The sequence below is a fragment of the Oncorhynchus mykiss genome, chromosome 7 (assembly GCF_013265735.2).
Source record: "Oncorhynchus mykiss isolate Arlee chromosome 7, USDA_OmykA_1.1, whole genome shotgun sequence".
In the NCBI taxonomy this organism is placed as follows: domain Eukaryota; kingdom Metazoa; phylum Chordata; class Actinopteri; order Salmoniformes; family Salmonidae; genus Oncorhynchus; species Oncorhynchus mykiss.
This window is the reverse complement of record NC_048571.1, coordinates 22,287,363-22,312,916: the sequence shown is the minus strand read 5'-3', so window position 1 is coordinate 22,312,916 and position 25,554 is coordinate 22,287,363. Positions and strand designations below refer to the sequence as shown.

At 43.2% G+C, this 25,554-nt stretch overlaps 1 protein-coding gene across 1 annotated transcript; it reads right to left on the bottom strand.

The window, feature by feature from the left end:
- Positions 1-1,078: 1,078 nt before the first annotated feature.
- LOC110527508 (cAMP-dependent protein kinase catalytic subunit PRKX) lies at positions 1,079-22,402 on the bottom strand. The gene is made up of 8 exons (XM_021608824.2): positions 21,622-22,402; positions 16,625-16,793; positions 15,827-16,090; positions 13,578-13,697; positions 8,561-8,656; positions 5,440-5,497; positions 3,837-3,914; positions 1,079-3,654 (listed from the first exon to the last, which is right to left on the bottom strand). Exons 1-8 carry the CDS (start codon positions 21,785-21,787, stop codon positions 3,529-3,531), a joined length of 1,077 nt encoding a protein of 358 aa, XP_021464499.1. The 5' UTR covers positions 21,788-22,402; the 3' UTR covers positions 1,079-3,528.
- Between the last annotated feature and the right edge of the window lie 3,152 nt (positions 22,403-25,554).

The following is a 25,554-nucleotide window of genomic DNA, read 5'->3' as shown; positions in this document are numbered from 1 at the left end:
CGCTGAAGTCAAAACCTACCAGTCGCTGACTGTCACCTAGTCTCCATGATGCGCTCATTCAGTGGTTAAGTCAAGTATAGCGTTGAGGGTATATGCACTTGTTAGCACCTCTCAACAAGTCCATTTCACAAGGCAATGCTAAACTGATGACAGGTGCCATTGACAATCTGACATAAAAACAATGTTTAAAGTGTCATCAGAACGGACCTCCGCTTGTCATTAAGGGGTGGGTGGGGGATGCTCGGAGGAGAGACTTACAGGTACCTCACAGCACTTTTGTCCTAAAGCTTGAATTTGAATTTTAGAGAACGTAATCGTTTTTGTAAAAGGGTTTAATTCAATTAACTTATTCTCAATCACTCATAATGAGGAATGATTTAGAGTTACATTTCCTTCAATGTCCAATGGGCGTCTATGGTAAGACTGTGATGTGGAGTCATTGTGGTCGACTGGATCCCCTCTCCCCAGTCAAACATGAGTCACCATTAGCATCTGCTGAACAACACAGAAACATAAATGGTAAACACAGATGTACAAACGTCCATTACAGTAAATAACAGGACATGAGCTGCACTGTGCAGCAGGTGGAACATGTGATATTCCCAGAGGAACCCCCCCCCTCCCTTCCTGGGATGTCAGGGAAAGAGTGTTAGTGTCTCAAATGGCACCCTATTCTTTATATAGTGCACTACTCTTGACCCAAGCCCTATGGACCCTGGTCAAAAGTAGTGCACTATATAGGGAATAGGGTGCCATTTGAAAAACAGCCGCAGAGTCTCAGTGGAGTCTCTCTGATCATAAGGGATTCATTAGTCAGTTATTACAGAGGCAGCTCCACTCTGCTGTGCGTCTCTGGAGCAGTCTTGGATGTCATCACCCAGCATGCAACACAAGGAGGTCCAGACAACACATGAGTCACTTTCCACTGTAAACACTAATGACTTTCTTGAAATAGGGCACCTTTAAAATGGTACCTTGGTGCCTGTAGTCCGTACAGGCACCAACTATACCTCTATACCTTTTAGATGAATTTGGATGAATGAGAGCCTTTAAGAGAGGGGATAATGAAGCTCCAGAATCGCTGACTGATGTGCGGTTTTAAGTGTTCATGCACACACAACTCAATTTCAATGTTGGGTAGATACAGACTAGGCCGGTGAACTTGTAGACAAATTACCAACCGACGGTAACACTCCGAAAGTTCATTTGTCTGATGACTTGAAATAGTGGTAGCTAACACTTCTAAGGCCAGCTAAGAGCTATTGAACCATAGAGAAGATTAAAGGTTTTGATACTGTAATAGCATTTGGCCAACCAGACAACAGTCAGTCACATCACTTACATATTGTCTAGATTAAATACAAAACCAATGTGGAAATAGAAAATCACATCCTACGCTGAATTACAAATCTAACCCTGGCTCCTACCACCCCAAGTACTCTGGCATGTCTGAAATGATTACATAGATGTAAGCAATATGGAGACAATTCCACCTAGCCTATCAGAAAGCAAAGTATAGCAATTACCAAATTACTTACACTATTTATACATTACAATATATTATAACCACACTTCAGAGAGGAAAGAGAATCAGTTGTTGAGTCAGTGGATAGGAGGTGTTTATAATCCTGGTTGTGTGGATCTTTTAAACAGTATCTGAAGAAGTTAAATACAATACTGCGACATTAACCATATGAAAAGGCCATGTAAGGTAGGCTGTTAAATAATAATTTAAAAAATCTATACACTGACAAAAGGCATTGGTAAAATGGTATTGGGTATAAAATATATGCTTGTATTGACCTAAAAGTACAGTATTTTTTTCTTTCATATTTGTTTTCTTTTTGCTAATACATAAACATCTTTAAAAAAAATGGCAAAAGGCTGAGGATTGTAAAGCAAATTCCCTAGAAACACACTTCACACTAAAAATAAAATAATTAAAACAAATACGTAAAAAAAGCTATACAAACGGACCGAATAAACTCACACTGAGTTTTGTTCCATGATTGGTTAAGAGATATACATAAAACATGACATACACGCAATCAAATTGTTCAAATCAAATAATTTAAGTTGACTAAAAGGGACACAAATGACTTACTGTTTGTTACTAAGTACGTTTTTTCGAGAGACAGTTTGTGATTGCCTCATGATGTGCTTTCTACTAGCCAGTGATATGATTGGTGGAGAGAAGACAAGAGTTTATTGGATGCCTGAAGCAGATGGCCAAGCATCTTACTGAGACTACTTCCTGCTTGGCTATACATGAAACCAGCTGGAGATCTGTATTCTACAGTTCTTTAAAGTAAATGAAAGAGACCTAGAGACAAAGATAGACACCAGTCAATACACAGGGTCATTTTTTGTTACTGTGTGAACAGCAAAATAGGACGAGGTGGACGGAAGAAAAAGACGGGGAGGAACCAGATTCCACATATAGTAGCTAGCTACACTTCTTCCACACAACAATTACTCCACATATATTATGATTAACAGTCAACGTTTTCAACAGCACAGCTCAAGTATAAACAGTGTGTGTTCTATAAATAAAAGTTGAAAAAGTACCACTAGCTTGTCAGGAGAAAAGACGAAGGCATACAGTATGTCACATCCAAGCTCCTGAAGTAAGTAAGGCACCTTTTACAAGAGCTTTCTGGTCTGGCCTTGATGCACACATGCATGGATATCCGGCCGATAGATAGCCAAGTACTTACAGCTCAAAATGACAAGTTTAACAGCCTATTTGACTAGCGGCCAGTCAATAAAATGATATTACAAAGCTTGCTTGGCATGATATTGTAGTACGTTCCTCTACAAGTTTCATACTTTCTCATTGACAAATGTCAAGTACAATCTACTAAGTATGGATGTAGTAACTACACATGTAAATTCCATTTACTGTACAGCTCAATACTGAGTCTACTGTATGCGTGATCATTTTTGGATCATAAGCTTTGCTCGGTTGGTTGAGTCCTACAAGTTCCAACAAAGAAAACTGGAACCTTTTTGGCCCAACAAAATACATAAAAAAATCCTGAATATTGCATTTTAAACATATTCATTTCAGTAACAATGCCCTTTGGTTCAAAGAGGACCATCTTTTTTTTTTTCTTTTTTTTTTGCATAACAGGAGAAGGCTCAGAGAAACAAAGAAACTGAGGACTGAGGTGTTAGTTAAGTGGAAAAAAAAACTTTTTCAAACGAAAGGAAATGAATGCTAGATGAATATTGTGGCGATATGATGGCTCTTTTAGTTATTTTTAGGTCAATTCTGTGGAACACTTCAATGTCTTCAAGCAAGATAAAGTTCTGGGACTTGGACGCTTGGAAGTTCTCTTGCTGACCATACAATGGTGACATCTCAGATGATTTACCAGTCCTTCTGTTATTCAGCAAGATCCAGAAGTCGGTATTTTTTCAACATCTAGAAGTTTGACTCACCTTCTCCAAGGTCTAAAAGTTCCTGAGTCTCTCGCTACAAGACCTAAATGTTTTCGAAGTATGTCTGTCGTTACTTCCGCCTTTCTAGAAGTCCTTGAAGATTTCCAAGTCCTTTGCAGGCACAGGTGCATCTTTCTTCCACTCGTCCTCGGGGTAGGCATCAAAGTTAGACGTGTCACCTTCGTGGGACACCTTGGGAACTATGGGTGGCTGAGGGAACAAAAATAACGTGACGCTGAATACATCAAAGAGCTAAAAATAAGCAGGTGTTTTCTTTTAAAAGTACATCAACTCTAAAATGGTGAGTTGAATGAAAACAGTACATCCTGAAAATAAAGTGTACGTTTACATGTGTTCCCATTGATGTGTGTAATATAGCCAACGTGACAGACCTTCAGTTTTCTCAGAGGAACACCATCCCAGTCTATAGACTTGAACCATCTGTGCTTTTTCACATCGTCTGCTCCGTTCTGCAAGAGAAGACATTGTGCATCAGAGCCGTCCGCGGGCCCTCTATTCGACACAATCTGGAATCAAGATAAATGACGTTCTTCACGTCTGGAATAAAGGGTTTGAAATAATAATGACAATTAGAGCAAAACACTTCATTTATTCTAAACACTTTGTGGTGTCTGTGGTGATTATTCCTGTATACTGGGAGTGTGTGGCTAGACCACACCTAGAGTCAGCTAGCTAGTCAGCTAACTAGCACATGTTCCTCAGAAAACCCTTTGAGGCACAAGTTAATAACAGACAGTGTGGTGATTTATGTTTATTTAAATCATTGTGCTTACCAACAGTTGTTTAATTGAAAAGAGACATCATATACTCCCACAGTGACTCTTATGCCTTTGAACAGTGTAATTCAAAACACTCAGAACTCATCCTTCGATTGAACGCCAGTGCCAGATACATATATGATTCCAATGAATGAATCATAAAATTGCGGTAGACTACAGGGACGAGAAGTCTGAAACAGATAAACACTTGTTTTTTTTCTTTCCATCTTTGGTGGCTGAGTAAAAGCCAGGCCTGCAGTGTTCCTGAGGCATACAGACAAACTGCACAAAACGGAGGCAAGCAAACAAGGAATAATCAGTCCGCCATGAGAGTTAAGATGTGCATGGCGCCTACATTGGACCGCTCGGTGTCTAGTAGAAAAAATAAAATCCCGCCTGTTATGACGGAGAGCCAATTCCATCACAGTGGTGTAAAAAATAACATTCATTTATTCAAGAGGAATTACAGATCATTCTATTGAGTGACACGGCGTCCCAAATGGAACCCTATTCCCTACATAGCGCACTGCTTTCGACCAGAGCCCTCCCCCTGGGCCCTGTTCAAAGCTAGTGCACTTTAAAAGGGAATATGGTGTTACCAAGAGGCCCGTGTTCATTGTGGTGGGAGACTCCAGTTCTCGCTGTGCAAACACAGCTTCTCTGTTGCGTTCTACACATTTCCTGTGCAGATGGCTTGTGCATACTGGCTTCACTCCTACTACTACAGTGGACATCCTGGCTACCAAAAGGGAGCATCTTTTCAGCAAGATAGAATTGATATTTGCATATAATGCCCAGTCATGTTGAAATGGCAGGACTAAGTAATGAGCCCGTACCCCATGTGATTAACTACTAAACTGACTTATTGCCAGTGCAGGGGAAATATGTTTCTCTGTGATCCACCCTAAACCCCTGCTGCCCCCTCCCACGCCTTTAAGGGTGCAAACTACCTCTACAACAACTCCCTCTATGTATCCAGCTAATTGGAACCAAATGCAGACATTCAGTCACTCCCTAGGCCCTTTCCTGTCTCAGTGTTGAGACCGTGACGTCAAACTGCAAAAGACTCACTCCACGACCTGACGAGTCAACAAAATACTTTAACATGGGTTTCATTAGTACTGTGTATCTGTTCTTGTGTAATGTTTTAGCATAGCTTGGGACAATAAACCTTTACAAATCTGAATCTCAATCATGGTTTGAGCTTGAAACTCACCTTCATATTGCCTAACCTCCTGGCTCGGTCAATGACGAGAAACTTCTTGATGAGATCTCTGGAAAACAATAGAAAGACGGTCAGGGAGACAGATTGTTAGTGTGAACTCACTGTGACTGTCTCCAGACAGCAGTGTGTGTGTGTGTGTGTGTGTTCAGACAGCAGATCGACTGCAGGTCTGCAGTTTCAGTCAAGAGGTCCGTCTCCATCCAAAAGCTGACAAGATAGATGAGCTTGGCTATTGGAACAACAGATACACTGACAGACTCATAAAGGTGCCATGGGGTAACAGAGAGGTACATCCTGTGTGTGTGTGTATGTGTGAGGTTCATCCAGACAGAAACATCCTCTCTTGCTCTTTCCCTCTCCCTATTTTAATTGAGAGAAAGTGACAGGTTTTAAAGTGAAAGTTTTCACAACTATGAAGATGCTGACGTAGGGATACTTGAGGGATGAATTTGGGATGATTCACAATGCCTTTAAAAATGTAAGTGTAAGTTTTCCGATGATATGCGGCCGGCGCTGACAGAGTGAGCTTTCAATAAAGCTGCCGTATCTCACAACCAACGAGCTTGCCAGCGCAGGCGTAAATATACCAGCCGATTATTGACAGTGTGCATTTTAGTGTCTTAAACCCTCCCAAGTCACAACAACCTCACAATCCTACAGCCTCCGCTCTCATTCAGTGGCTCTCTTTTACAGTCCCTATACGACAAAGGACTGAAAATGGGGAAGCAGCCCCCCCCCCCCCCCTCGAAGAAAAATAAATAAATATATATAATAACAATCCTACTCCTATAATACTCCCTTGGTCCTGGAACGAACTACAAAATACTTTAAAACTGGAGGAGAGTGTCTGAGTTTAAAGCTCTGGTCAAAGAAAATATCACTGACCATTGTAATTGTATGTACACACGGGCTACTTCCTGCTGACCTCTCGCTAGGTCTCCCTCACAAAAGACATTTCTAACATCAATGCCCCCCCCCCTGGTTAAATAAAAATATGGCCATGTAGCCTGACTTATGAAACGTTGAGGGGAAATACAACTTTCCTTAACTCCAATTGGTTGCCCAATCTGAGACAGTTCCATCTTACGCAATATGTAAGCGATAAACAATGTCACTGTACATTTCTATGGCAATATACCAGACAGCAGAGCTTTTTTTCTGGATCAAAATGGGGCTTAGGTGGTGGGAATGGCAGGGGCGTGGCAGTGGGCGTGGCCAATGGTGAAGTCACCAACCAACATTTTGCCTTGTGGTGGAGATCATTATTTACTTATTTTTTTAAAGCACATTTCCTGCAAATCTACACATTTTGCCATGACTTATGCATGTTTCTATGCTATCGGAGTGACTCAAACATGACAAAATCAACGGGGCCCAATGCCATGACAAAGACCCATTATCTTTTCGTCATAGTTTATATCTGGTTTTAGTTGTTTAAGTTTTGTTTCTTTCTTTCTGTTTGGAGTAAGGCGGCCTGAAAAAAAAAAAAAAAACTTTTCTATGCAGAAAGTCCTGCACAGTGACCTTACTAAATACATTATATTCTGAATAGCATATTTATTAAAAAATATATATTTCTCTAGGCAAGTCAGTTAAGAACAAATTCTTATTTACAATGACGGCCTACCGGGGAACAGTGGGTTAACTACCTTGTTCAGGGGCAGAACGACAGATTTTTACCTTGTCAGCTCGGGGATTCGATCCAGCGACCTTTCGGTTACTGGCCCAACCCTCTAACCACTAGGCTACCTGCCGCCCCCTATTTGAAAGGCATATAACACTTTACAACAAGTTGGTCTTACACATGTTCAGTAATACTGTAACACGTCTTATCTTCTCTGCGATAGAAAAGAGTTACTGCAATGGACAGACAAACACGGACAGAGCCAGAGACAGACAACTCAGGTTCAGGTTCTACCCATCAGTTCTGATGGATGGGACCGGGTCAAAGTGACAGTGATGTAGCTGGAGGGAATATTAAAAAAAAGAAAACCCTTCTGTCTGTCTGGGGCCAAAAGATAGACGGCTTAAGTGTTTGGGGCTCTTTTGTTAGTGTGTTATGTAGCAGTGGGACTGTGTGTGTGTGTGTGTGTGTGGTAGCAGTGGGACTGTGTGTGTGTGTGTGTGTGTGTGTGGTAACAGTGGGACTGTGTGTGCGCGTGCGTTAGGTAACACTATGTGTGTGGCCCCTCCCAGGTATCCGGCTGGGCCAGTGTGTCAGGGCTGATTGAGTACTGCCCAGGTCCTCCTCTCCTTCTAAAGCCGGTAATCTCCTAACATTACTCCAGCCTCCAGCTGTTCTGAGGAGCAGTGTGATGGTTGTGACGGGTTTAAAGGACGAGTTCCAACTCAGCAGAGTGTGTCATTAGTGAGGGCCCGCATCCGACATTCAGCGTAGCTAGCTCTTCATCTTCTGCACGGGAGGCTGATTGACCCTGCCGTTTGGGAGGATGGTTGCACTGTGTGACGCAGCACACACACACACACACACACACACACACACACACACGTTGTCTGCGTGCGCAGGCAGGCACACACGTTCATCCACACATGCGGTGGTCACACATGCACGCACGCACTGGAGAGATAAGTTACATATTGGATTTGGTACATTCCTAGATGCACATACACAACTAAAAGGTTTTCACAATGCAGCCCTGCCAAATTCCAATTGTCAGGTCCTAATCATGAGTATTGGTAATGCATTTCCAAAACACACTATGTTTGTTATGGGTAGAGAGTGTGATGGTGGATGCGGGTGTGTTTCCAATAACAGTCGGGAGGACTTATCTCAGGAACATTTTGTTTCCTGCACGCCAAGACCTAAATCTAAAAATCGGATTGAAATGTGATGTGAAAACCAACATCCGTACATTCTCCTCACAAGTCGAAATTTTATAAGATGGGCTCATCGTATATTACGTATCATAATGGAACACGTTTGTGCCGAGGTAGTGGTAGACTTTGGGGATTTTCCCTCCATTATTTCACCCACAATCCCCTGTGCTTGGGTGTGTGCCTGGGTGTGTGCCTGGGTGCGAGTGTGTGTGTGTGTGTGTGTGTGTGTGTGTGTGTGTGTGTGTGTGTGTGTGTGTGTGTGTGTACGACCTACTTTACATAAAAATCCAGATGCCGCGGGAATTCCAGCTTCCCGGCGAGAATCTTCTGATAAATACCAAAGGGATTGTCGTCAAAAAACGGTGGGTACCTGGAGGGGGAAATAAAAGAACATGTCATATAAACAGTCATCTCTCCTCAAGCGGTGATAACTTGTCAACTCCTTCATAATGTTTGTTCCTATTGGCAAACACTAATAAAAATTCAATCCAATTAACTCACAGAGGAAAAATAGAATCATAAACCAGGTTTCCATCCAACCTATTTACGCGAGTCAAGCACGTCGGATTAAAATGTCACGACAGGCTTGATGGAAGTTTGTCGGTAAACTTCCCAAATGTCTGCCAGGAAAAAGACGCTATACAAAAATGGGGATCTTTTTGTCTCTGTAAAATTGATTATGCGAGAAATGGCAGTGGAAATGCCTTTCAGGCGCAAATATTGACAACCATTATATTTGAAGTAAACTTAGTGTCACACAATTATATTTTGTGTGGTCCTGCGTAGCCCAGTTGGAAGAGCATGGCGCTTGTAATGCCAGGGTTGTGGGTCCGGTATGAAAACGTACGCACTCACTACTGTAAGTCGCTCTGGATCAGCTGCTAAACTATGTAAAATGTCCTCCCACTATGACATGGGAAAGCATGCAGTTTATTAGGCTACAGATGAAATAAGTTGTGATGAACATCACAGGGTGGTGAAAGTGCACGGTGATGAGCTTGATGGTGACATGGTGATCAATGCATGTCTGCTGTTTGACAAATCATCTGGCTTTTCGGTCCATAATAATCTCACACATGTAGGTAGCCTACCCACACTGTATCTGAGAGCTGTTGACTTGGGGGCAGGTGCCAAGACCAGAGTAGGCACATTTGCTATATAAAACAAATGTTATTTTGTGACAAAACCATCAATAGAGTATTTATTTTTTCGGTACATGGGAATTTAACCGCAAAAGTTTTGACAAAAGCACAGCTTTTTATGAGCAACAAATCATTTTTGATGGAAACACGACTGTGGTGGGAAAACGCAGATATTTTTATGCAAATTTTTTGATGGACGGAAACCTAGCTACAAAGCAGGAAATTGAAAGGGCTGCAGTAAAGTACACGACAACACAACGCAGTGAAACACATGACCCTACAGTTGAATTAACTCATCTGGTGACCTGTGTGTGTGTGTGTGTGTCTGCGCACACGTATGCGTGTGAACACACTCGCCTACGCGTCTCTGTGTAGTACAGAGCTGTAGCTCCTCAGACCAATCAGCTGCATTCTGGTGACTGATGGTTTAATGGTGAACGCTTCACCAGCACTGCTCCAGCCTGGACAAACCATTAACCGTGCAGGCTGCTTTACATAACGGGCCAGGCCAGCCTAGCTAAATGCATTACACATGCAGCAGACACCAGTTTGTCACAGGGGCTGCCGAGCTGAGCCAGTCAAAATGGAGACAGAGACCTCTGAGAGTGGAATTGGGGCCTGGAGGCTGTTAGATGTGTAGCACAGACCAATATCATTTTTATGTACAAGGTCAGAGAATTGTGTAATAGATTCATTCAAGTCAGACGGTCAGACGAAAGACAGATCAGACTATCAAAAGGAGGACTGCATCAGTGGACGACGGCACGCATCAGTCAAAACCTGTCAATAAACTGAAATGACTAAAACGGACAGGAAAAGGAAGGGAGAAATAATGCCCGGTAATGATTTTTGGTCATGGCCTGAGATCAGAATAAAGTCCTTCAGAAAAGCTGCTTTCCAAGGGGAATGTAATGTCTTTAGCAGGGACAGGTCTCTACAGTGAATGTCAGAGCAGAAGGGAGGGGGAAAAAAAGAAGAGGAAGAGTCAGGGTGTTGGTAGAATACGAGGGGAGCCAAAGGATGAATCAACAGAGAGCTGCTTCCCTGATGGGTCCTCCTCTTACTGGATGGTAAAGAGGGAGGCCAAGTGCAGGCTACCACCCCGCTCCCCCAGGCACGCCCGCCAGCCTGCCGGTAGATTAGTCTAGGTCCCCAGTGATGAACAGTGAGAGACTAGAGACTCGGCTCCTCTTATGCAACAGCAACCTACGGTTTACGTAACACCTGAGGTGTCGCCAAGATTCCACAGGGAAGAGGATGGGGAGAGGAACGGAGGGAGGAAATGGTGAAAACAGGATAAATCAAAACAGGGAATGACTAACATGTTTAGCAGTAGGAGTTAGGATCGTCTGTACGCAGGAGTAGGCCTAGGTGTTTGGGAGTAGATTTAAACTAGCACGGCTACAGTAAGAATCGACAAGAATGCTCATCTTCCACAGATTGCAGAGAAACAGAAATTAAAACTGTTTCTGGTTAGCATGGAACTGGAATAGGCTACATTGACCAGAGAAGATGTTGTGATGTGAGTGGGAGGGAGGACCACACACACACACACCGGTTTTCATTAAGGAGGGCAGGCTCCCCCTCCAGGCAGGATTAGATACAGGATGATACAAGCCTACTGGACTGTCTGTGTGTGTCGGTGTGTGTGTGTGTGTGTGTGTAAGATACTGGTGGGCTGGACTGAGTGTGTGTGGAGCTCAGTGCACAGGTGACCTCGTCATGATTATTCCCAGAAGTCAGGACCCTGGGGCGGATGGATGTCTGAGTGTGTAAACCTACCACACCTCGTAACTTTCAGAAGCCCCCCCCCCTTTACATTCCTCCACTACGGAAGCTACAGGACCTTTGACAAAACGGTTACACAGCAGGCAACCTTTAGGGCGCGTTGTTCTGAAGGGAGCTTTTGTCTCCTGGAGCGCCGAGTGTGTGCGCACACTTCAAAAGGCCAGTGTGACGGATGCTAAGGAGAAGGTCACATTTTTCTTCACCAGAAGCCCAAGGCCACTGAATTCTCTACTGGCACATGAATATACTAGGGTGATGTCAGCGAATCAGAAGTGCCTCCTCACAACTTCACTACCACTCTAGTACAGAAGCACGTTTCTATAATCATACAGATTTAAACATGATTCATCAAATAAAAAAATGAAAATAAATCAAATTCATGTTACAGATGATATTTCCCCAACTGTTCTGTCACGTAGTGAAGAAAAGCAGAGTGATTGTTTTAAACGTCTAGCTGCTAAGTACTAGGCCTATCAATGTTCATTTTATTCAAAAGGCATAGATACAACATTTTTACCCATTCTGGGGATAAGGGCTGTGCTACATTTCCATAGCAAAACAAACAATACACACCCAAACCCATCCTGTGTACTGTGCTGAGGTTATAATAACTAGTGCCCTCTAGGGGCGGCTAATTCACATGATAGGCAGTGGATCCCAACCTTTTTTCGGGTTACTGTACCACCAACTGAATTTTGCTCTGCCTGGAGTACCCCAGATTTACCCCCTCATGAGTATTTTACCAGTAGGACTATGGTCTCATGAATCTTTTCAAGTACCCTCTGTGGACAGGCCAAGTGCCCCTGGTTGGGAGCCTCTTTGATAGTGTACTGAACATAACACTATCAGAGCCCTTCTCTCTTGCTGGGTGGTTCGAGCCCTGAATGCTGATTGGCTGACAGCCGTGGTATATCAGACTATATACACCACGGGTATGACAAAACATTTATTTTTACTACTCTAATTACGCCGGTAACCAGTTTATGACGGCAATAAGGCACCTCAGGGGTTCGTGATATATGGCCAATATACCACGGCTAAGGGCTGTATCCAGGCACTCCGCGTTGTGTCGTGACAAAGAACAGCCCTTAGCCATGGTATATTGGCCATATACCACACCCCCTCGTGCCTTATTGCTTAATAATATGGCACTTGGCAGACACTTTTATCCACTCACCGTTCAGTGAGTGCACACATAGGCTACACCCTACATATTTAGCCTAGTACATGTAGCCTATGTGACGCCTGCAGAAATGCATGCGGATTATAAGCAAAAAGCAAGCACTTAACTCATGTGTAGGATGGGCTATATAGAACAAATCATTTAACTTGGTTCCCTCGTCTCAAAGAGGAGCGGAAGAGCAGCCGGCCACGTGAGGGATGCTATATGTTGCTAGCAGACATCCACTCAGTCAGTGAGTCATTCATTCATTCATTCAAGGCCAGTGCACTCCACAGAAGCACTGCTGAAATAGGATTTCTATAGGCACCAGGCCGCAGATGTACCATAGCTAAATGGCCCGACGTCCCTATTCCCTATGTAGCGCACTACTTTTGACCAGGATTCTGTTCAAAAGTAGTGCACTGCATCGGGAATAGGGTGCCATTTGGAACACAGGCCCGGCGTCGTTAAGCTATGGTACAACTACGGCCCGTCTACAGAAATCCTATTTCAGTGCTTCTGTAGGTCTTGAATTAATGAGTGACTGAGTGGGGTTCTCAGACGAGAGAGCACAGCTTAAAGCCACCAGAGTTTGTTATCATGAAACCTTGGTCTCCACAGATCACACACAGGTGGGAATGTGTCAGAATAAGTTACCTTTGACCTTTCTTCAATCTGTAACCTTCCTTTCATCCTTAAGACCGTCCACCTCTGTCATCACAGAAACACAAGGCAGACTGGTCTTGGAATTAAGCCCACTACAGAGTGACGTAACCTCATAAGGTCAACTCTCTGAATAACAGCACACTTGTCACTCCATTGACTCGCTACAGACATTCTGCTGGATACTACCCATTGTTCATAGACAGAGCCCACTGTCCATAGAGGATAGCCACTCTTCATACATACTTCTACACTAGCACGGGATCAATTCTATCTCAATTCAGGAAGTAAACTGGAATATTAATTCCAATATTTTTTATTTTAAAAATCAAATGAGGAGAATTGGAATGTTAGTTTACTTTCTGAATATAAATGAAATTGACCCCAACCCCTGCTACTACCACCCAGTCATCTTGTCCTCTGGTGGACTGGGGCCCCCTGGTGTTCAACCCTGCCCTGTCAGGAGACATGACACTAGTGTTCAGCTCAACACCAGTCCTTCCCATTCAGTCAGAGGACAGGACAATACTACTCACCCAGCCAGCATCTCAAAGACGAGGATCCCCAGGGCCCACCAGTCCACCGCCCGGCCATGACCTTTGCTCTGGATGACCTCTGGGGCCAGGTACTCTGGGGTTCCACACAGAGTCCACGTCCTGAACCGAGCGATGGAGAAAGAGACATTAAAGAGAAACAACATTAGGTTTGAACCATTTACATTTGAGATGTTACGTTACTACAACAGAACACAGGAACATGCAGACGCGTACAACGTTTATTTGGGATGTGTAGCCGATAATAGCTGACTGATGATCAATCCAAGCCTAGGTTTCCCCAAGGGTCACCCTGTACGCAGCACACACTGCACATTCCAATGAGTTCCACCGAGAGAGGAGACTTCTGTTACATACAGGGAAAGACAACCCCAGTCTTGTAAAGTGATCACCCTGCCGTTTATAGTAGTGTCCTGTATGTAGGTTGCTCTCACAACAGTATCAGCGGTCAGTCGACTGGTCCTTCCAGTCAGTAGTAGGGCAGCCTATGCAGACTGATCTCACAGTAGCACGTACACATCTTCAAGTATCTGACAACGTTACATTGAATTCAACACAACCATTATGTGGTGTTCTAATAGAAAATACACAATTATCACAATTTTCCAACCAAAGCATGTACGTGGTATAACTAATACAGTACAGCCTGATCTCACAGTACTATCGGGTGGTATATGGATCCAGAGTGACGGAGCTTTAGTTTGCTGGAAGTATTGGTTCTGGTTGTGTTATTGGTAGATCAATGTCTTTGGTTCAATAGTACAGCTGATTAACACTGTTTGGAGGACATATACAACCCTGGATCACTATTATCAGGCCAGCAGGGAGGGTATCTGAAGTGGGGAGCAGAATAGGACACAACAAACTATCATTTTCATCAGATTTTTTTTAATGTTCTGAAGAAGAAGAAAAAAAACTGGCCCTTTGGAAAATAACTCTTGGTCAGTTGCCGTGGTGATGGTTAATTTGTATGCAAATGGTTACTCTGTTTAAAGAGCAGGCTCCAGGTCCCTGATTTCATTCGTACATTTCCACCATTAGTATAGATTTTGATGTGAACGACAACGGGACACTGGTCGCAAATGCAAAAATCTGGAAATGTGGAAAATGCAGATTGCATTGTGCATTTTTTTGTGGCATGCAACCTTTGTCTGATGGGCATATCTACCTCAGACTGAGAGTACTCTCTGGACAGAGTGCTACTCTACGACTGGCAAAGCTAGTCTAAAAAAAAACGGTAACCTCCGAGCACATCCCAGAACCAAAGCGGGTCCATTCTGCCATTAGGTGGGCACTGTGGAAGCATCAACAGTGTGGTGTGGTATTGTTTCACCTTCTAAACTGATCGCCCGCGCACAGGAACACCACCAGTGGCAAGGCAGCCAACTCAGCTCATTCGTTTGTTCTTCACACCCTCGCCGCATTCGAGCCAATTCCTTTTGCCTTCCGTTTCTTTAAGTGGGTCACAAGATGCACATCAGAGACACATCTACTCCAAATCTGTTTTACTCTCCCGGACAGAGAAAATGTAATCTTAGTCCATTTTGTTTACATGTCAGTGGGTCAGGTTTGTGTTCAGCGAGGCTCCCTGCAAAACACTAGTGCTACTGCAGTCTCACTACACTACCGCAGTGCAGATACAAAACTGTTTTAACCCGGAGTGCTGCAGCTTTCCAATCCTACGGAGGTTACTGAAGAGGACTAGCTGCTTGTAACGCTAATATAAAAACAAAAATAACGGCAATTTCCATCGCATCTTTGCATTTTTTTCCAGATTCCGTCTTAGATAGAGCGAGGATTCCCCTCCATACACTCGGAATATTATATGGGTGTAAAATGACAACTTCAGGAAGGATATCTATGTCCCTACTGTACCAATCAGGCAAATATGTCTGTACGGCTCTTACAATGAGACAGAAAAACAAACAGCATTCACTCCCGCAATTAACACGGCAGTCTAATAATATCCTGGTAATGACTTGTTAGGGGGCATAATATCTAACAATTAAGGATGTCCTTAGCTGTGCAACACACCTGCTCCCAGATGGGATGATACCTGTGGGGACGAACAGCTCATACTGGGACGCTGCTCTGCGGCTGACCCTGTGCTGCTTCAAGTCTCTAGGGTGTGTGTGGTCTCAGGGAAGTTGGAAATATAATAACACAGTCCAAAGACACATTTCCGTGTCTCGATGGACAATAAAGTTGCACTCTACGGCATTACATCATACCTGTCCGAGAGCTTCTTAGCGAAGCCGAAGTCCGTGAGGCGGATGTGTCCCTCGCTGTCCAGCAGTATATTCTCCGGCTTCAGGTCTCGGTAGACGATCTCTTTGGAGTGGAGGTACTCGATGGCACACACGATCTCCGTGGAGTAGAAGAGGCCCGTGGTGTTGCTGAAGCGCCCGCGGCTACGGAGGTAACTGAACAGCTCCCCGCCTGGAACGTAGTCCATCAGCATGTAGAGTAAACGATCGTCATGGTGGGTCCAGAACCTGGAAGGTATAAACAGGAAATAAACACACCGGTACATTTGAACAAGGTGACTCTAGTCAAACACAAATATTGGTCAGGTAACAGTGGTTGGATGTAGAGAGTTAGACCACACGGTAGTCTGGTCAGTGTTTGCTCAGCTTACAGTATGTGGCATGGGCCTTGTCAAAACGGTTGTAGAGGACAAGTGGAAAGTGGCCCTGTGTGGCTTAGTGGGTAAGAGCGCAGTGCTAGCAACACCAAGGTCATGGGATTCACCACCCCTAATCACATACATATTCTAGAAACGTATACACTCACTGTAGGGGAGGTCACCTTGGATAAAGACTTCTGCTTAATGGCATATATTATTTATATATTAAATCCACTTCCAACAGATCTGTGGCTGACGATGGCGTTGAGGCGATTAGACAATAACAGTCTGATGAGGAAGGGGTGGTGGACTTCGGTCAGGACTTCCTTGTCTTTATGTTATGACAGCTACGTTAGGCTATATTTGGTGACGTTATGTGTCGATGAGGTGATCAGACACTCACAGTCTGATGAGGAAGGGGTGGTTGACTTCGGTCAGGACTTCCTTCTCGTTGTGGACGTGCTGCTCCTGCTTCAGCCGGATCACGTCTGGGATCTTCATCGCCTTCAGAGCGTAGAACGCCCTGCTCTTCTTGTCTTTCACCAGGAACACCCTGCCAAAGGTCCCTGTGCCTGAAGCAACGAGAGAGAGGAACAGTCATTGGACAAGGCGTTAAGTTCTCTCTCACCCCCCCCCCCCCCCCCCCCCTCAGATTATTTCTGCAACAAATCAACCACCATTATTTTTACTTCACACTTATTTTTCTTAATAATGCTTTGTTGGTTAAGGGCCTGTAAATAAGCATTCATTGTAAGGCATACACCTCTTGTATTCGGCATATGTAACAAATAACATTTGATTTGATAATCAGGAATAGATCTCTGGATCAAGTAATTTCATGAAATCAGAATGACATTTATTTTTGACATTCAATCATGCCTGACATGTCTTCCACCCTTCCATCAATTAAAAGAGGTTGAACCTGGAAGAACTGTCCAAGATTCCTTGAGTTGTCTTCTCACTCTTTTACAAGTCTGACCTCATTATTCCGGTCCCCAATTCAGATTGTTTCTCTATTCCCATCCCCAGGTCAAGAGGAGTACAAAATAACACCCCGTGTCTAGTCATATTTCACTGTGAGTAAGGACAGAGGGAGTAGACAAACAGAGAGATGGACTCACAATCCCTGATAAAGTAATGGAACTTAGGCTTCTGGCACGTTTGGGCATACCTCGCACAAGGATTCTTTGTCCTTCCCTGTTCTCAGTCTCCATAGTAATCTAATAGGAGCAGGCAAAACAAAGCCCAACCCCTGTCTTATGATATTATGAAGAAGACAAAGAAAGAGGTTAGATAACTGAGCTCAACTGTACTACTATACCTGAAAACATTGCTGGTGTAATATAGCGCCTCAAAGCAGATACGTTCTTGTAAAGTCAGCACAATCAGATGGATATTCTACGGATGTTTGTCCTCTCCTAGTGGGCCTAATACTACTTATCTAGAGACTCCCAACAAGCAGGCTTTAGGCCGACACTACTAAACACGAAAAACAGCTAGAGAAAATCTTTTGGCAAACATAGTGAGCACCTTGCTCAATATAAGTGAGTTAATAATGACATGTGTGTAGTCTTTAGGCAACAGCTGAATCAATATTTTGTTTGTATTCAGAAGGAATCTGCTGCAGATGCCAATCGTCTAGGGAGGTTAGGACTAGTACCTGTCGGCACAGTAAAGACATATGGTAATGTCCTTTTCCAATCACTTGCTCCCTCAAGTAGCCTAATCTTGTGGATGCAGCAAACTGATATTTTTCTTCCTCTGATTTTTTAGCTACTGTTGCATTTTTAGATGTGTGCATGTACAGTTGAAGTCGGAAGTTTACATACACCTTAGCCAAATACATTTAAACTCAGTGTTTCACAATTCCTGACATTTAATCCTAGTAAAAATTCCCTGTCTTAGGTCAGTTAGGATCACCACTTTAATTTAAGAATGCGAAATGTCAGAATAATAGTAGAGAGAATGATTTATTTCAGCTTTTATTTCTTTCATCACATTCCCAGTGGGTCAGAAGTTTACATACACTCAATTAGTATTTGGTAGCATTGCCTTTAAAATTGTTTAACTTGGGTTAAAAGTTTCAGGTAGCCTTCCCACAATAAGTTGGGTGAAATTTGGCCCATTCCTCCTGACAGGGCTAGTGTAACTGAGTCAGGTTTGTAGGCCTCCTTGCTCGCACACGCTTTTTCAGTTCTGCCCACACATTTTCTATAGGATTGAGGTCAGGGCATTGTGATGGCCACTCCAATACCTTGACGTTGTTGTCCTTAAGGCATTTTTCCACAACTTTGAAAGTATGCTTGGGGTCATTGTCCATTTGGAAGACCCATTTGCGACCAAGCTTTAACTTCCTGTCTGATGTCTTGAGATGTTGCTTCAATATATCCACATATTTTCCTCCCTCATGATGCCATCTATTTTGTGAAGTGCACCAGTCCCTCCTGCAGCAAAGCACCCCCACAACATGATGCTGCCACCCCTGTGCTTCACGGTTGGGATGGTGTTCTTCAGCTTGCAAGCCTCCCCCTTTTCCCTCCAAATACAAAGATGGTCATTATGGCCAAACAGTTCTATTTTTATTGTTTCATCAGACCAGAGGACATTCCTCCAAAAAGTACGATCTTTGTCCCCATGTGCTGTTGCAAACCGTACTCTGGCTTTTTTATGGCGGTTTTGAAAAATTTTTACTGCTCAACGAACACATATCATAGTTGAATCTGGATCTAAAAAAAAAAGAGACAGACAAAATATGTATGTACTGGCTTCTTCCGTGCTGAGCGGCCTTTCAGGTTATGTCGATATAGGACTTGTTTTACTGTGGATATACGGTAGATACTTTTGTACCTGTTTCCTCCAGCATCTTCACAAGGTCCTTTGCTGTTGTTCTGGGATTGATTTGCACTTTTCACACCAAAGTACATTCATCTCTAGGAGACAGAACCATTCCTGAGCGGTATGACGGCTGCGTGGTCCCATGGTGTTTATACTTGCGTACTATTGTTTGTACAGATGAACGTGGTACCTTCAGGCGTTTGGAAACTGTTCCCAAGGATGAACCAGACTTGTGGAGGTCTACAATTTTTTTCTGAAGTCTTGGCTGATTTCTTTTGATTTTCCCATGATGTCAAGCAAAGAGGCATTGAGTTTGAAGGTAGGCCTTGAAATACATCCACAGGTAGACCTCCAATATACTCAAATGATGTCAATTCACCTATCAGAAACTTCTAAAGCCATGACATCATTTTCTGGAATTTTCCAAGCTGTTTAAAGGCACTTGGTGTATGTAAACTTCTGACCCACAAGAATTGTGATACAGTGAATTATACGTGAAATAATCTGCCTGTAAACAATTGTTGGAAAAATGACTTGTGTCATACACAAAGTAGATGTCCTAACTGACTTGCCAAAACTATAGTTTGTTAACAAGAAATTTGTAGAGTAGTTGAAAAACTAGTTTTAATGACTCCAACCTAAGTGTATGCAAACTTCCGACTTCAACTGTATATACTATTTTCATCATATTGAGTGATTACCACCAGAAATGTCCAGTGATTTCGTTTGGCAATGTGACATAGGTTTTCCCCTGCAAGTGGGTCAAGGCTGGTTTGTTCTTTTCTCTCCAATACAGCAACGCCTGAAGCAAATGGATATGCACCAAATGCTGCACTGAATACTTGCATGGTGTACTGAATATTGTTTCCAAAAAAATAAAAACAGCTAGGCTATATGATAATAAATGGCACAAAATGGATGTTTCTCACAAAACCAATGTGAGGTATTTTGCATGGAAACAAACCAGAGGTTTGGAAAAGTGAAGGGGAAATGACTGACCTATTTTTTGCTCCACAACTGAACTGAATCAATTAAGAGGGAGAAAAAGTGACACCTGTTTTCACAGCGACACTTAAAGGCGTGCTATTTTGTCAGATTCTTGGCTTGCTGGATGCTAGCCTACATGTATTTGAATAGAATACAGAATGCTTATTGTTCTAATTCTGGGGGAGCAGAAATAGATAGGCCTGCTTGTTTTATTTGATTTGACTGACACTACATATTTGATGGAACAAGGCCAGACGTGGACTGATAAGAGCCTAGCTTGTTGATGCTACTCAATGCACTTGGCTTAGGCCCCACCATTTTTGCCTCATCACCAAAAAATGTTTTTCCTATGCATGAAAGATGGGCAAAATGCCTGTAATGACCGTAAGCTTTGAATGTCACGTGAGAGCGAGGCGCCTCATTATTTCAATGACCATTAGACAAAAGCCGTCCTCAAGACGTGTAACTGATTAGTCATAAGAAGTAAATCCCTCTCATCATCATCATCTAACAAAAGGTTTTGCAAATTGGATGATTTTATCTTCGGCCTATAAGCTTCATCCTCTCCCTGATCACGTGGGCTTAGAATGATGGGAATTGTCTATTAGCTAAGTGTCCTGCTCGTCATTAATCAAATATGAGAGTAAAAGATGAAGTGGTTTTCGTGATCAGTAGCCTGTGTTCAGTGTTGAAGTAGTGCATGTTGTTTTAACATTCTTGGTTTCTGGCATTAGACTCACCACAGAGGACTCCACCCATGTGAAAAAAACACTGTTCAACAGCTGAGCCTGCTGACACATTACCCATGCAGCGAAAGGACTTACGTGCCCATACAAGAGTGAGCAGAGCCAAACACAAACTTTGACATTCCTTTGACATTCACAGGGCACTGCTCACAATAACAAAAAGGAACATCTGACACCTCACTAATATAGCTATTTCCTTTTTTATTTATTTTTTTTACAAATAATACATACTCACCCTCTCTGAACTAGTCGAAAGGGTTTCGATGTTGCAAAAGTCTGATAATGAGGGAAGTAAGAGTTTCCTCCATTAAGCTTTCACTTCTCAAGCTGGTTATTTCATGTATGCAATGTGACCATGTACCCTGCTTGATCCCTGAGATATACACAGATATTTCCCTTAATGTCATGTCAAGAAAATGTTGACCATCCCAGCAACTGTATGGGCTGACGAATTCCTCAATGATTGGGCACAGGGTGGAATTTAAACCTATGGGTGGGCTTGACTGAAATGGAGAATGTTCTTGTCCCCATCCGGTTGACAGATTAAGTAGCAGACCGAACAGGGTCATGACAGCTTTCTTCTGACTCAAGAGTTGAATGATGTTTCATGTTCAGCACATCACCATGTCATGATCTCATATCCCATGGAATGGCTGATCACATAGTCGCCTTGGCTTTCATTGCTTGTGCTGTTGTGCACGAGCCAAACATGTACCAGTAGTAGTAGCCTATATAGCCTAGTTGATAGGCAGGATAGTGTGAGCCCTGTGATAGACAGACCAGTTTCACCCGCGTGTGTACTGTAACATACTGGCTTGCTGCCTAAACTTACCAACTGTGGAAATGGTGTCCAGGTCATCGAGTGAGTATGTCCTGTTGTTCAACGTTAACGATGCTGCTCCGGCCAATAACATGGGACTGCTCGCGCAGGTCTTGGCACTCTCACGAATGGAGTTGCTTTCATTAGTTATCCCAACCTTTGCCTTTGTTGATGCCATTTTCCGTATGCATCCAAATGTAGCTATACTAGCAATCACTTTAGCCAGCTAGTTAGCTACCAAACCGGTTTCGCCGAGGATAGATAGTCAATGACGGTTTACAGTAGCCAATTCTCAAGATCAGTTTCCGCCTTATTCCCGAATACCAACTATGGTTTTAAATCAAATGTGGCTACTTCCCTTGGACAAGCGAGCATCTTGTCTTGATAGCTAGAAAACAGGTGCCGATCGTATCCTGGCGGAATCGCATGATGTCTCTCGAGCGGTCACTGCTGTCAAATGCAGACGCTAGCTAGCCATAGCAAACAGAGTCGCTAGCAATATATAGCTAACACAAAAGAAAACCATCCCACCGCTAGCGACTGAATGAATGACCAACGCTACTATAGCTAGCTAATGTCAAACTACAAACGCATACTGCACATTTCCACACGAGCCGCCACTTGAGTAGCTAGGGGGTCTCGTGTTGTCTCGCTAGTTTAACTTCCGTCATAGGAAGCTAGTTGGCTAGCAAGAAAGATATTTGAGACATTTAAATGATTTACTCATCCGCTTCGTTCGCAAGTAGAACCTCACCCAGTTCAACAACACACATACAGGGCAAACGAGCGGTGGGGAGTGCTTTGTGTTGACAAAAAAACGACCAATGAGTAAACACCCCATGTGCAAATTGACCAATGGTATGATTAAAGGGGCGGAGACCCGTTTGACAGACAGCTGGGAAACAGCCGTAACTGTTCTTTCCACATGTACAGTTTGAAGACACGCCACTCAAATGAAACACGGTCTGCTTTCCACTGTGAGATTAAACTGATACAGACAGTAAAGAGTGCCAGTACACAGCACCAGTTAAATGTAGCCTAATATCAAATGGCAAGGTTTTAGAAAGCGGACTGAACTCCACTCTCTCTGTAAACCCTTGATACAGTAAAACCTGAAAGCTCTGAGTAATGGGGTGTGTATTATTTACTCATGGGCTGCAGTGGGGATGAGATGCTGGGGTGTGGAGAGTGACTGGTGGAGTGCCTCACTACCTTCTCAATTTTCAGAGGAAAACCCAAGACATGTTTGCTAATGACCTGTCAAAATACCCAAATGAGAACAGCTGTTTTTGGGCCTCAGATGACTTTTCACGTGACACACTAAGGGGCCTGGCTGGCTCACAGGCGCTCTCTCTCTCTCTCTCTCTCTCTCTCTCTCGCTCTCTGTCTCTCTCACACACACACACACACACACATGTAACAAATGTGAAACGGCTAGCTTAGTTAGCGGTGGTGCGCGCTAAATAGCGTTTCAATCGGTGACTTCACTTGCTCTGAGACCTTGCGGCTTTTGTGGAGCGATGGGTAATTATGCTTTGTGGGTGTCAGTTGTTGATGTGTGCAGAGGGTCCCTGGTTCGCGCCCGGGTATGGGTGAGGGGACGGTCTAAAGTTATACTGTTACACACACACACACACACAGAGTTATGTATGATACACCTCTACCCATCATAGGAGCAATAAGTGTCTGCACCTACTTTTTCCCCACATAAAAAATACTACCGTTTACTATAGAACACTACAGTTTAATATAAAATACTACTGGAAGCAGAAGAAATTTGGCTTGTTTTGGCTTGTCACCTAAAACCCTCACAAACTTTTACAGATGCACAATTGAGAGCATCCTGTCAGGCTGTATCACCGCCTGGTACGGTAACTGCACCACCCACAACCGCAAGGTTCTCCAGAGGGTGGTGCGGTCTGCACAACACATCACTGGGAGCAAACTACCTGCCCTCCAGGACACCTACATCACCCGATGTCACAGGAAGGCCAAAAAGATAATTAAGGACAACAACCACCCGAGCCACTCTCTGCTCACAACGCTACCATCCAGAAGGCGAGGTCAGTACAGATGCATCAAAGCTTGGACAGAGAGACTGATAAACAGCTTCTATCTGAAGGCCATCAGACTGTTAAACAGCCATCACTAACACAGAGAGGCTGCTGCCTACATACAGACTTGAAATCATTGGCCACTTTAATAAATGGATCACTAGTCACTTTAATAATGCCACTTTAATAATGTTTACATATCTTGCATCACTCATCTCATATATATGTATATATTCTTATTCCATTCCTTTACTTAGATTTGTATGTATAATGTACTTGTTGTGGAATTGTTAGATAACATGTTAGATATTGCTGCACAGTTGGAACTAGAAGCACAAGCCTTTCGCTACACTCACATTAACATCTGCTCACCATGTGTATGTGACCAATAAAATTTGATTTGATTTACAATTTACTACAGAATACTACAGTTTACTTTAGAATACTACAGTTTACTATAATGCTACAGTTTACTATAGAATACTACAGTACTTCCTATATAATTATGTAGTAAACTGTAGTATACTGTAGAATACTACAGTAAATACTACAGTATTATCTGCAAAAATGAACTCTGTAGTAAATACATGTCCACAAAAACACTACACTTTTTACCTGTAGTAAATACTACAATATTAAATGTGCATATACCTGCCAATTTCCCTCCCCCATATCGCAATTTGTGCCACCCGAAAGTGAGAAACCTCCAGTCAAGTTTAGACCATCTATTGTTTCCTATAGGTTATAGACAAGTGCAGAAGCTCTGAACTATCCATTTAGACCACAGTTCTACCTACAGCTTATGGAAAATGTGCTCTTTTAATATTTATCCAGGATGTTTTCTGAAATAGGAAGCATTTCAAAATATATTTATTTACAAAAAGGTAATATGTGTTTTTAATTCTGGTGCCGCTCTGCACACACAAGCTTGTTAGCTTGCTGTCTCAAGTTCTAGAATCTAGACCAACTTAGTAGACTTCGAACTAGAACATACAGTAGATCGATCTAGACCACCTATTTATTTCAAAAGCAATCACAAACAACATTTTATATGTAAATATAAATGTTTATTTTTGGAGAGGGGAGAAGAGATGAGATGGGCATAGGAGAGGAGAGAAGAGGAGATATGGGCATACGAGAGGAGAGAAGAGGAGAGATGGGCATAGGAGAGGAGAGAAGAGGAGAGATGGGCATAGGAGAGGAGAGAAGAGGAGAGATGGGCATAGGAGAGGAGAAAAGAGGAGAGATGGGCATAGGAGAGGGGAGAAGAGATGAGATGGGCATAGGAGAGGAGAGAAGAGGAGAGATGGGCAGAGGAGAGAAGAGAAGAGATGAGATGGGCATAGGAGAGGAGACAAGAGGAGAGATGGGCAGAGGAGAGAAGAGAAGAGATGAGATGGGCATAGGAGAGGAGACAAGAGGAGAGGTAGGTGGCTGTTGGTTTTACACCTGCTGGAGGTGGGACCCCTTGGGGACCTAAGGGTGAAGAGGAAGGTGATAGAACCGAGAGCTGCAACAAAATAAAAACAGGACATATGGGGGTTACGGTTAATACTGGGGTTGAATGTGAGGGGTTACTGTTAGAATTGATTGATTATGTGTTGGTTTAGGGCTATAAAATGTTCTACTCCTGGCCTTAATGCTACGTAGCGACTGTCACTGTACAGTTTTATTTCTCTTTAATTCTCGACCATCCTACTCACCAGTCCTCACCGGTCCTTATAATCTTCTCTTTCCTTCCCACAGTCTTCCCCTTCCTCTCCACCTGCACCTCGCTCTTCTCAATCTCCCTCCTGTCCTCCTCCACCTTCTTTCTATCAAATGACACCTCCTTCCTCTCCTCTGCCAGTATATGAAATTAGTATTGGAACCCACTACAACTAACAACCCA